The following is a 13,228-nucleotide window of genomic DNA, read 5'->3' as shown; positions in this document are numbered from 1 at the left end:
AAAGGAGCCGACTCTGGTATTTGCCAAAAGGTCATTCATCCAGTTTTGTTTTGAAGCACCTTAAATTGTGCGTCTGATCAGGTTATTTCCTTCTTCTTATTGCTTAGCTTTGGATTTGGCCTGTAGCCATTTCCCGCAGCTTGTTTATTGAGCAAGACTTACATTCTTGTTAGGAAGAGGCAGGAGAGACATTTAGACTTCTTCGGCACAGCAACAGTAACACTACTAACCATGTTTCAAATTTTGCTCATCCTCCTGGTGACTTGGACTGGATCCTGTCTTTGTGGTAACGTGCTTGTCTGGCCCATGGAAACCAGCCACTGGCTGAACGCAAAAAATATTATTGAAGAATTAATCGGAAAAGGTCATAATGTGACTGCCTTGCTAACCACAGCTTCAATCTTTGGAGTAAATAATCAACCAGCGCACATGAAGACAGAAATGGTGGAGGTTCCAAGTGGACCAGAAGACATAGAGACAATGATCGATGTTATGCTGAAGTTGTGGATGTATGAGAAACCCTATCTATCTGCATGGGAGTTCTATGAAAGAATTAAAGTCATTATGTCCAATATGATCACCTCTAACAAGGAAATCCTCAATGCTATGTTAGGGAATGCAGGATTATTGGACAAACTGAGACAATCAAAGTTTGACATCATCCTTGCTGATCCAGTAGTTGTCGGAGGAGAACTGTTGGCTTTACAACTTGGGATTCCTTTTGTCTACACCCTAAGATTCTCCCCAGCTTCTGCAATGGAGAGAAAGTGCGGTCAATTACCAAGTCCTCCTTCATATGTACCTGCTACTTTGTCAGAGCTTCCTAGTTCAATGACCTTTACACAGCGAATTAACAACCTCCTCTCCTACAGCATTCAGGATTTGATCTTTTCCACATTTTGGGGACAATGGGATTCATATTACAGTGAGATTTTAGGTAAGGATTTCAGTTTTATAAATGTTATGGGAGTGCATGAATAGAATTTTAATTTACAATATCATGAATATAAGAAAAATAGGACATTCTCTGACTTAACATGAGTATGAATTAGCAAATGGATTTGCAAGCAAGAAGCTTTTGTAAATGTAATTTGAAGTGTATGTATTTGAAGTGTATGGCTTTTGTCTGCATTGGTTTTAACACAACAAAACAAAATCCAGGAATCAGATCCTGATTTTCCCAATTACAACCCATAACGTGATATGATTCGGCTTTGCCTTGGAGAGAATCAAGTTGCTGCAGTGTTCTCTTTTTAGTGCAAGAAATGGTTTTGAAACAGAAAGGCATTTTTGTTTATTCTTAACTAAACTTTTAAGTCCTTTCCTTTTTCTCTCCACTGTTCGATGAAATGTTCGAAGTTTTATGCAAATTTTTGGAAGTTAATGGCTAAAACAAAGGTTTGTGAAGAAAAGGAAGAGTAATTATTCTTGAGCCAACATTTCTTCCCTCAGCACCAGGTTTGAGAAAGGAGGGAGGAGGGGATGCAATTTCATGCCACCGTATCAGTTTGCATTACTGTTCAGACTTTTCACAATTTTGTTTAGGCTGGTGAAGGATGAAATGTAGAAACCAGCATGAATTGAATCAGTGACTGATTAAGCTTGTTGATGAATTTGTTGTCAGCTCATCAAGGGCCAGTTTGCTATTTTTGCAGGAATGCAAAGGATCCATTCTGGATCTGGAACAAGTGGAAAGGTATGACTGAACAATGAGAAACCAATTAAAGCCAAGTAATTGAATTAGGTGGGCCTATAAAAGGATCCAAAGATAAGAGGAGGTATTGGCTGAACAGAATTAATTGAGCAAATTATCTATGCATTCTTGGTCATGAATGAAGCGATGTTCCTGGGATGAGACTTGGTAAGATGGTGGCGATTCAATAGAACTGCTGTGGATGGCTCTGCCTAACAGCCAAGGTATATTGGTGTTTTATACCTGCCCAACTTATATGGAGGAATTGTTAAAACCTTACAGAACACATATTCATTGACAATTTGGAGTGGGAAGGATGCCAAAAGGGAAAGGAGCGAACAAATAGCGGCAGGGACGACACTCCCTGGCAGCACTGGACACACCAAAGGCCGCAGCAGTGGCCTCTCCTGAACCCCTGGGGGACCTGACGGACTCTCAGGAATTAGCGGCGGTGATGGCAAGATTTACCACAAAGGTTGAAGCTGCAATGGCGGAGACCTGTGCCTAGGTCCAACCCATCGCATCCATTCTGCAGAAGCATGAACGGGAACTTCAGGGCCTCGGAGTGGATGGAGGAGACGGAGGGTCGAACCATGGCCTCGGAAGTGGCAATCGAGTCCTCATCCGGTCGGATCTAGACACTGGAGCAGGAAGTGTGGGCCTTGCGAGGTCGATCACAAGGTCGATGTCCTCAAAATTGTGGTTGGAGGACGAATCTTTAGATTGACGGGCTCCTGGAAGGTGAAGATGGTGGGCAATCAGTCAGCTTCTTTGAACACTGACTGCTGCAGTTCCTGGGCCTTCAAATTGAGTCCAGCCGGCTGCAGATTAAAAGGGCCTATATGGTCACAGTGCACAGGACTGGGCCGGTACAGCACCCCCACCCGGTCCTAGTGCACTTCCTCACATACAAGGACAAGCAAAGAGTGATAGAAGCTTCCAGATTATTGGGGAAAGATCCACAGGCACTGCTGTGCAAGGGGTCAAAAATCACATTTTTCCAGGATTTCTCAGCTGCTGTAATTCAAAAGAGGAAGTCCTTCGATGAAGGTAAAAAGAGGCTGAGGAATCTGGGTATCCAGTATTCCATGAGGCACCCCACAGTGCTCCGTTTCAGCCGTGAGAACTCAGTTTATACGTTTGACTCGGTGGATAAAGCCAAGAACTTTGTAGACACTTTAAAATAGAACGATTGGTCTGAAGAATATGATTAATGTTCGTCCGCTCTTCCTTCTTTCCCTGCTTTTTCCCTTTTTTCTTTCCCTGATAATTAAAAAAAAAAATCTTGGAATAAGTTGTTCCTATTATATTTTTATAACTAGATTTTATCATGGGACATTTTGTGGGTGCCCTCTATTGTTTTCCCTTTTTTTTTGTTTGTTTTCCCTTTTAGTCACACGTAGGGGTGACATGGAGCCAGGAATGGGCAGAGTGCTTATCCTGACTGTCTGTCTTCTTTTACTAACTTAAGGATCATCTTGTTTATTTACTTTTTTTTGCCTAAGGCTGGGGTACAGTCCAGGCCTGAAGGAGCTGTGAAGGAGGGGACGGGTAGGATGAGTGCCCCCTATAGGCAGGGGAGAGAGTCTCCCATTCAAGGTTTTATAGTTGATTTTCTTTGTAGTTTTTTTTTGGCAGCAATAGTTGTTTGTAGTTTTTACATACAAAATTCTGTGACTGTATGAGTCTTCATTTACTTGTGCACGGTGCATTTCAAGCTGGGTTCTCCCTCCCAGGACACTTGCACCAATCAACTGCACCACCCCATGGCCCAACATTTCAACTCCCCCTCCCACTCTACTGAGGACATGCAGGTCCTGGGCCTCCTCCACCATCGCTCCCTCACCACCCGACGCCTCAAGGAAGAACGCCTCATCTTCCACCTCGGAACACTTCAACCCCAGGGCATCAATGCGGACTTCACCTGTTTCCTCACTTCCCCTCCCCCTCACCTTACCCCAATTCTAACCTTCTAGCTCAGCACCATCCTCATGACCTGCCAATCTTCCTTCCCACCTATCCACTCCACCCTCCTCTCTGACCTATCCCCACCTCTATCCACCTATTGTACTCTTCACCCCGGAGGCTCCCTGCCTTCAATCCTGATGAAGGGCTTTTTGCCCAAAATGTCAATTTTCCTGCTCCTCAGATGCTGCCTGACCTGCTGTACTTTTCCAGCATCACTCTAACCTAGACTCTGATTTCCAGCACCTGCAGTCCTCACTTTTGCCAAGGTTGATGCAAGGTCAGGTCTCGTCAATTACAAAGTTGTGTGGGTGAGGCAGTACTGTTCAAACTTGTGGATCACCTGAAAGCTGTTACCTTGCAAAACAGGTAGGAGCAAAACACATCTGGCCCCTCAGAACAGCCAGAAGGCCTGTCAGACCCTGTAGGTTCTTCCCCCTCTGTCCAGTGTTGAGCAAACCTCAGAGTCTCAGTTGGATACAGCCTCGATACCATTACCGCTAGAAAAGAGGAAGCTCTCCCGACCTGCTCCGGATGCAAGAGGCAGGCTGTGATCCAGTAAGCACTGCACATGTCAAGAGTCCATACCAGAGGAACTGGATTTGGGGCGAAAACATTGGAGGAACAGCTGCAAGCCAAAGACCAGGCCTACATCCCCAGACTTAGTGGGGATGGGATGAAGTGAGTGGAATCAGGTTGACCTCACTGACTGAGGTCATTGACCTGGGCCAATCAGGAAAGCCCTGGCTGACCAAAATAACCAGGAGACTCGGGGGGGGGGGGGGGGGGGGGGGTTAAGAAAAGGGAAAAGAAAGAGAAGAAAAAAAATATAACCAGGAGACTAGAATCTCTTCAGTCACAAAAAAAATATAAATGGTAGATTTAGAAACTCCTCAGTAAAAAAAAAAAAATAACCAGGAGAATCTCCTCAGTTCAGGGACTGACTCTGGGCTGGCTGGCATTACAGTCAGTATGTTACTGTTAGTTTCTGCTTCCCTTTTGTTTTGGAGGGGGAAACCTGATTCCTGAACTGGCTGAAATATTTAGCCAGTTTGTTAACTTGCAATCCTCTTTTTTATTTTTTTTTAAACCCTCACACTACCACCTAAGTGCGGTAGTGCTTATTTTATCCCCAGCACCCATGGAACTTGCAATCCTCTTAGTGAGGACTGATTGTTAAACTCCTGACGCATGTAATGTGTTTCAGGTGAAACTCAGTTCTCATTAGGGGATTGTTGTTTCACTGGCTGGTTACAGCCTTTGTGTTACTCTTTTTGAGAAAAGGACAATGTTAATTTTGTGGTAGGGCTTAGCCCTTGGACTGTAGTTTTCTTTGTTTTTTTTTGTATGTGTCTTCACTTTTTTGATTGGTGTTTTGACTGAGCCCTGTGGAAGACATACATTTTACCAGAGGAGCTGTTCCTGTGGGGAGGCCTAGCCCTGGACTGGGCCTCTGAAGATTGAACACCTGTATGCGTGCTGGGAGGTGAGCAGTTGCTGTATCCTGGAGTTTGGGAGAAGACCTTTCCTTCAGGAGTGGACCAAACCCCTGTGAGTTAACTGCACCCGTACTATGTACTGTGTTCTTGTGAGTGGGCCTGGCTCTCCAAGGCTGGACCAGGACTCTGTTGAGACTGAACTGTGGGGTGTGCATTTGCTGCCTCCAGGAGTGGACTCTGCCCTTGATTGTGGACTGTTTTTTAACAACGGATTCTGCAGTTTGGAGCGGCCTCTAATTCTGACATTGCACATTGTATACTGGAGTGGACTCTTCCTGGAAATGGATTCCATATCTTGAAGACTGTATAAATTTGGACTGTGTACCAGAAGGGAGTTTTTTTTTTTGGGTAACTAACTGTGTTGTGGTGTTTCTTGGGTCTATCACCCGCACTGTCTTGCGTGTCCCTGGGTCTGGCAGGCCTTGCTGTGAGCTGGGAGGCTCATGGGTTGTCCTGAAAGCTGTCACCCTGAGAGCCGGAGGGTGGGTAGGCCATGCTGTGAATCTGAAGGTTGGTAGGTTGTCCTAAAAGCCGGAGGGTGGGTAGGTCACCCTGATGCCAGTCACCCCGAGAGCTCGATGGTGGGTAGGCTGTTCTGAGCACTGTCGTCCCGATAAGGGGTAATCGGGACGGGCTGTCCTAGAGGTGGTCGAAAGGTGTCAGAGCAGCCGAGAGCCAGAAGGCAGGTAGGGGTGGGCTGAGATCCGGAAGGCTTGTGGGCTACCCTACACGCTGTCGTCCCAGGGAAGGGGACGGGCTGTCCTAGAGGTCGCCGAAAGGTGTGCCAGGATAGCCCACTGGTCGGAGGTGCAACGGGGTGGGTGAGAGCCCAATGGTACCTAGGGGCAGACCGAGAGCCAGAAGGCGGGTAGCCGTCCTCGGCGCTGTCACCCCGGGCAGGTACTGGGGCGGGCTGCCCCAGAGGTGGTCGAAAGGTGCTGAGGGTGGTTAGTGAAGCTGGAAGGTGGGTAGGCCGTCCTGACTGCTGTCACCCTGGGCGGGTACCGGGGCGGGCTGTCCTAGAGGTGGTCGAAAGGTGTGTCAGGGCGGACCGAGAACTGGAAGGGGCATGGGGTGGACCGAGAACCGGAAGGTGGGTAGGGGCGGGCTGCCTTAGAGCGGTCGGAAGGTGGGAGGGGCGGGGGCTTGCTGGGTCTGTATTGTCTGCACTTTTGTATGTAACGGTATTGTCTAATGTATAAATGTCATTGTCACTGTCTTGTCACATGTGGAACTGGGATTTGAGGTTTGTCCTCCTCTCCCTGTAAAATGGTTGAACGGTAGGGTTCGGGGCCTAGCTTTGCTGCTCCTCTCCCTTGTAAAACTGCTGTCTTTTGTGTACAGCTGTCAATGTTTTTGTAAACTGTTTTGTAATTTGTTTAATAAAATAAAATAAAAAAAAAAAAAAAAAAACCAGGAGACTCGGGGGGGGGGGGGGGGGGGTTAAGAAAAGGGAAAAGAAAGAGAAGAAAAAAAATATAACCAGGAGACTAGAATCTCTTCAGTCACAAAAAAAATATAAATGGTAGATTTAGAAACTCCTCAGTAAAAAAAAAAATAACCAGGAGAATCTCCTCAGTTCAGGGACTGACTCTGGGCTGGCTGGCATTACAGTCAGTATGTTACTGTTAGTTTCTGCTTCCCTTTTGTTTTGGAGGGGGAAACCTGATTCCTGAACTGGCTGAAATATTTAGCCAGTTTGTTAACTTGCAATCCTCTTTTTTTTTATTTTTTTTTAAACCCTCACACTACCACCTAAGTGCGGTAGTGCTTATTTTATCCCCAGCACCCATGGAACTTGCAATCCTCTTAGTGAGGACTGATTGTTAAACTCCTGACGCATGTAATGTGTTTCAGGTGAAACTCAGTTCTCATTAGGGGATTGTTGTTTCACTGGCTGGTTACAGCCTTTGTGTTACTCTTTTTGAGAAAAGGACAATGTTAATTTTGTGGTAGGGCTTAGCCCTTGGACTGTAGTTTTCTTTGTTTTTTTTTGTATGTGTCTTCACTTTTTTGATTGGTGTTTTGACTGAGCCCTGTGGAAGACATACATTTTACCAGAGGAGCTGTTCCTGTGAGGAGGCCTAGCCCTGGGACTGGGCCTCTGAAGATTGAACACCTGTGCGTGTGTGTGTGCTGGGAGGTGAGCAGTTGCTGTATCCTGGAGTTTGGGAGAACACCTTTCCTTCGGGAGTGGACCAAACCCCTGTGAGTTAACTGCACCTGTACTATGTTCCTGTGAGAGGGCCTGGTTTTCCAAGCCTGGGCCAGGACTCATGGAGACTGAACACCTGTGTGCTGTGCATTTGCTGCCTTCAGGAGTGGGCTCCGCCCTTGGTTGCGGACTCTGTTTTTAGCAACGGATTCTGCAGTTTGGAGTGGACTCTATTTCTGACAATGCACATTGTGTACTGGAGTGGACTCTTCCTGGAAATGGATTGTATATTTGGACTGTGTACCAGAAAGGACTTTTATTTTTGTAACTAACTGCATTATGGTGTTTCCTGGGTCTATCACCCGCACTGTCTTGCATGTCCCTGAGTCTGGCAGGTCTTGCTGTGAGCTGGGAGGCTCATGGGCCATCCTGAAAGCTGTCACCCCGAGAGCCGGAGGGTGGGTGGGCCATCCTGTGAACCTGAAGGTTGGTAGGCTGTCCAGAAAACCGGAGGGTGGGTAGGCCACCCTGATGCCAGTCGCCCTGAGAGACAGATGGTGGGTAGGCTGTTCTGAGCACCGTCGTCCTGAGAAGGGGTAACCGGGACAGGTTGTCCTAGAGGTGGTCGAAAGGTGTCAGAGCAGCCAAGAGCCAGAAGGTGCGTAGGGGCGGGCTGAGATCCGGAAGGCTTGTGGGCTACCCTGCACACTGTCATCCCAGGGAAGGGGGATGGGCTGTCCTAGAGGTGGCCGGAAGGTGTGCCAGGATAGCCCACTGGCCGGATGGTGCATCGGGGTGGGTGAGAGCCCAATGGTACATAGGGGCAGACCGAGAGCCAGAAGGCAGGTAGCCGTCCTCAGCAATGTCACCCCAGGCAGGTATTGGGGCGGGCTGTCCCAGAGGTGGTCGAAAGGTGCTGAGGCTTGTTAGTGAAGCCGCAAGGTGTGTAGGCTGTCCTCCGTGCTGTCACCCTGGGCGGGTACCGGGGCGGGCTGTCCTAGAGGTGGTAGAAAGGTATGCCAGGGCAGACCGAGAACTGGAAGGGGCATGGGGTGGACCGAGAGCCGGAAGGTGCGTGGGGTGGGCTGCTTTAGTGGCCGGAAGATGGGAGGGACGGGAGCTTGCTATGTCTGTATTGTATGCACCGTTCATGTAACTGGATTGTCCTTTTATGTACAAATGTCATTGTCACTGTCTTTTAAATGTGAAACTGGGATTTGAGGTTTGTCCTCATCTCCCTGTAAATTGGTTGAACTGTAGGGTTTGGGGTCTGGCTTTGCTGCTCCTCTCCCTTGTAAAATTGCTGTTGTATACAGCTGTAAATATTAACTGTTTTTGGTAAACTGTTTTGTAATTTGTTTAATAAAAAAAGTTATAACCAGGAGACTAGAATCTCTTCAGTCACAAAAAATATATAAATGGTAGATTTAGAAACTCATCAGCAGTAAAAAAGAATTAACCAGGAGAATCTCTTCAGTTCAGGGACTGACTGTGCTGGCTGGTGTTAGTCAGTATGTTACTGTTGGTTTCTGTTACTTTTTTTTTGGAGGGGGAAACCTGATCTCTGAACCGGCTGAATTATTTAGCCAGTTTGTTAACTGGCAATCCTTTTAGTGAGGACTGTTAAACTCCTGATGCACATAATGTTTCAGGTGTAATTCAGTTCTCATTAGGGGATTGTTGTTTCACTGGCTGGTTACAGCCTTTGCGTTACTCCTTTCTCAAAAATAAAAAAAATGTTGTTTTTTTTTTGTGGCAGGGCTTAGCCCTTGGACTGTAGTTTTCTTTACTTTTTGTATGTATCCTCACTGTTTTTGGTGTTTGGACTGAGCCCTTGTGGAAGACATGCATTTTACCAGAGGAGCTGTACCTGTGGGGAGGCCTAACCCTGGGACTGGGCCCTCTGAAGATTGAACACCTATGTGTGTGCTGGGAGGTGAGCACTTGCTGTATCCTGGAGTTCTGGAGAAGATCTTGCCTTCAGGAGTGGACCAAACCCCTGTGAGTTAACTGCACCTTTTAAAATGTACTGTGTTCTTGTGAATGGCCCTGGCTCTCCAAGGATGTGCCAGGACTCCATGGAGACTGAACACCTGTGATGTGGGGTTTGCATTGGCTGCCTTTGGGAGTGGACTTTGCAGCTTGGAGTGGACTCCATTTTGGACAATGCATCTCAAACTGGAGTAGACTCCATTCCTGCGAATGGACTCTACATTTTAGAAGACTCTATATCTGGACTCTGCACCAGAAAGGACTCTTCTTTTTGTCATTAACTGTGTATTGTGGTGTTTGTTGGGTCGATCACTGTCTTGTATGTCCCTGGGTCTGGCAGGCCTTACTGTGAGCTGGGAGGCTCATGGGTCGTCCTGAAAGCTGTCACCCCGAGAGCCGGAGGGTGGTTGGGCCATCCTGTGAACCTGAAGGTTGGTAGGCTGTCCCGAAAGCCGGAGGGTGGGTAGGCCACCCTGATGCTAGTTGCCCCGACAGCCAGATGGTGGGTAGGCCGTTCTGAGCACTGTCGTCCCGAGAAGGAGTAATTGGGACGGGCTGTCCTAGAGGTGGTGGAAAGGTGCTCAGGGTGGTTAGTGAAGCCGGAAGGTGGCTGTCATCACGGGCAGCTACCGGGGCGGGCTGTCCTAGAGGAGGGCGGACCGAGAGCCAGAAGGTGGGTAGGGGCGGGCTGCCTTAGAGTGGTCGGAAGGTGGGAGGGACGGGAGCTTTTTGGGTCTGTATTGTCTGCACTTTTGTATGTAACAGTATTGTCGCATGTACAAATGTCATTGTTGCTGTCTTTTATATGTGGAACTGGGATTTGTGTTTTGTCCTCATCTCTCTGTAAACTGGTTGAACGGTAGGGTTTGGGGCCTGGCTTTGCTGCTCCTCTCCCTTGTAAAATTGCTGTTGTATACAGCTGTAAATATTAACTGTTTTTGGTAAACTGTTTTGTAATTTGTTTAATAAAATATTATAACCAGGAGACTAGAATCTCTTCAGTCACGAAAAAAAACATAAATGGTAGATTTAGAAACTCCTCAGTTTAAAAAAAAAATTAACCAGGAGAATCTCCTCAGTTCAGGGACTGACTGAGCTGGCTGGCCACAGGCAATGTACTGTGCACAAGTAAATAAAGGGTAACTTGGTGAGGGCATACCAGCCTCTGTGCAGTTATTTCACAATGGTACTCGCAAACCTGAATTTTTCTTATTTTAAAGGTAAATATAAGGTGTAACGTTGCAGATGCAATTTGATTGGTCAAACTACCAGATTTAAAGTAAAACACACTTTAGCCATCCACTGTTGTTAAAATGCAGCAAAAAGAATTAGAATTATTTAACTCTTTTGGAAAACTTAACAGATTAATAGATACAATAACTATTAATTATTAACTGTTCCAATATAGCAACATCCCATAAGTACACCCTGAGCAAAATGCAAATTCAGAAAACAGATTGGTTCACATGCAGCTCCTGTATCAGGGAAAGAACTCCCAGCTTTTGGTAACAGAGAGAGGGGGAAAAGTTAGCTTCCAGATCCTCAAGACCCCAACAGCATCTGCTGAAAACTAAAATTAAAAATCCTGGTTCTGTGGAAACCTGACCACTCCCATTTAGGGTGCTACTGTTGCTCTGTATTGAAGAAAAACTAAAGGCCTCACAAATTGTTTACTCTCGGCTCTGTACGATACCCCTGCCTCAAAACCTCTCTTCAAAAAAAAACCAGGACAAAATACACCTCTTAAAGCCACAGTATCATCACAATCAACAAGTTCCTAATGGTGGTAACATGTGCAACTAGATTCTGGATTAGTGGTGCTGGAAGAGCACAGCAGTTGAAGCTCCTCAGATGCTGCCTGAACTGCTGTGCTCTTCCAGCACCACTAATCCAGAATCTGGTTTCCAGCATCTGCAGTCATTGTTTTTACCTCAAATGTACAACTAGAGACCAGTGATGTAAAATTGTCACCAAGAAACCAAATTGGGAATTCAGAAGAAATGTGTTACCAAGGATGTGGTGAGAATGTTAACACAATAGTGAGGTCTAGTTGAGGCAACAAATAAAAATTCCCTTTAAGGAAAATCTAATGAAGTAAGAGAAATAAATATATAATGTTATGAGTTGGATAAAGATTGGTGAGGAGATTTGAATGGATTATAAATGTCAACATGGAATACTTATGCTAACTGATTAGTTTTTATGCTGTATTTTCTAATTTTTTTTCACTATCACCTAATTATATTAGGCACAGCATGTAGCTAAGATCTTTCAAACAAAGAAATTTTCAACTTTTTGCTGTGACTTATAATAATGTTTTAAAATTGCATCTAAAAGCAAAAACAAAACCTGGCTCAGGAAAGGTGCATTGATTAAAAAGCACTTGGAAAAAGCATGCAATAACATCACAAAAAAATTGATTTTTGGCAAATCTGCAAAGCTAGTTTAAGGAGAGCCTTCAAGTACAATTGCAGCAATTCAACAATTCCAGCAAGGCAGGCAGAATCAGCCAATAACTCTGGTAACTAGACAACCAACAGAATAGGAGGAGGAAGTGAGTACTGCAGATGCTGGAGATCCGAGTCAAAATGTGTGGTGCTGGAAAAGCATATCCTGCTCCTCGGATGTTGCCTGACCAGATGTACTTTTCTAGCACCAGACTTTTCAACCAACAGAATAGAGTCCAGCGTCTGGTACTATATGGCGTCCTCTGTGTTACCTCAGAAAACTGAGTTGGAGCCTGCAATATGAAGCACAAAATCAGGTGCAAAGTACTTTTGTTTTATTCGTGAGAGGGATGTGGATGCTGCTGGCCTTGTTAGCATTTATGACCAATCCTGTGGTCTTGGAGAAGGGAGTGGTGAGCTGCCGCCTTTAGTGGCAGTAGTCAGTGGTGTAAAGAAGCACCTATACTACCTTTTTTAAATTCACTCATGGATCATGAGTATAACTGGCTGGGCCAGTATACATTGCCCATCCCTAGTTCTCCTTGAGAAGATAGTGATGCATTGCCTAATTAGAGTCATAGACGTCTGAGCACAGAAAAAGACCCTTCAGCCCATAGTGTCTGTACTGGTCAAAAGCAACTACAGTACCTAACTATTCTAATCCCATTTTTCAGCTCTTGACCCATATCTAGGGGAGCCAATGGCCTAGTGTTATTATTGCTGGACTGTTAATCGCAAAACCCAGGTAATGTTCTGGGGACCAGGGATCGAATCCTGGCATGGCAGATGGTGGAATTTGATTTCAATAAAAATCCAGAAATAAGATTGTAATGATGACGATGAATCAATGTCGATTGTCAGAAAATCTCATCTGTTTACTAATGACCTTTCGGGACAGAAACTGCCATCCTTACCTGGTCTGGTCTACATGTGACTCCAGATCCACAGCAATGTGGTTGACTCTTAACTGCCCTCTGGGGACCAGTTAGGGATGGGCAATAAATGCTAGTCTAGACAGCAACGCCCTAATTCCATGAATGAATTTTATAAAACCTAAAATGTCTTGGCATTGCAGGTGTACATCTGAATACTTCTTAATGGGTTATGAGGGTTTCTGTGTCTACCACCCTTACAGACAGTGTTCCAGATTCCCACTGCCCTCTGAGTGAATATTTTCCTCATATTGCCTCAAAACCTTCTGTTGCTTACCTTTAATCAATATCTTCAGTCATTGATCCTTCCAACAAGGGAAAAGGTTCTTTCCTGGCTATCCTGCTTGTGTCACTCATAATTTTCTCCATCGTAATCATGTTCACCTCTGCTCCGAGGAAGTCAACCCCAGTTTATCCAATCTCTCTTCATAACTAAAACACTCCAGTTCAGGCAACATCCCAGTAAATCATCTTGAACCACTGTAGTCGTGTGCTGTTAATAGATCCACATGCTGTTGGCGAGGGATTTTAATCCAACAACACTG

General features: G+C 45.7%; 1 protein-coding gene across 1 annotated transcript in view; it reads left to right on the top strand.

Annotated features, from left to right (window-relative positions):
* The first annotated feature begins 212 nt into the window (after window positions 1–212).
* LOC122565115 (UDP-glucuronosyltransferase 2A1) overlaps window positions 213–13,228 on the top strand; it is a 112,695-nt gene continuing 99,679 nt past the window's right edge. Inside the window, exon 1 of the mRNA XM_043720775.2 lies at window positions 213–937. Within this exon, the coding sequence (XP_043576710.2) occupies window positions 232–937 (706 nt within the window). The 5' untranslated portion in view covers window positions 213–231. The remainder of the gene's footprint in view (window positions 938–13,228) is intronic.

Source organism: Chiloscyllium plagiosum, unplaced genomic scaffold (assembly GCF_037043375.1).
Source record: "Chiloscyllium plagiosum isolate Xiang-an unplaced genomic scaffold, Cpla_swu_hap1 HiC_scaffold_2, whole genome shotgun sequence".
NCBI lineage: Eukaryota > Metazoa > Chordata > Chondrichthyes > Orectolobiformes > Hemiscylliidae > Chiloscyllium > Chiloscyllium plagiosum.
Note: the sequence above shows the minus strand (reverse complement) of the source record. Positions and strands in the feature narration are given on the sequence as shown.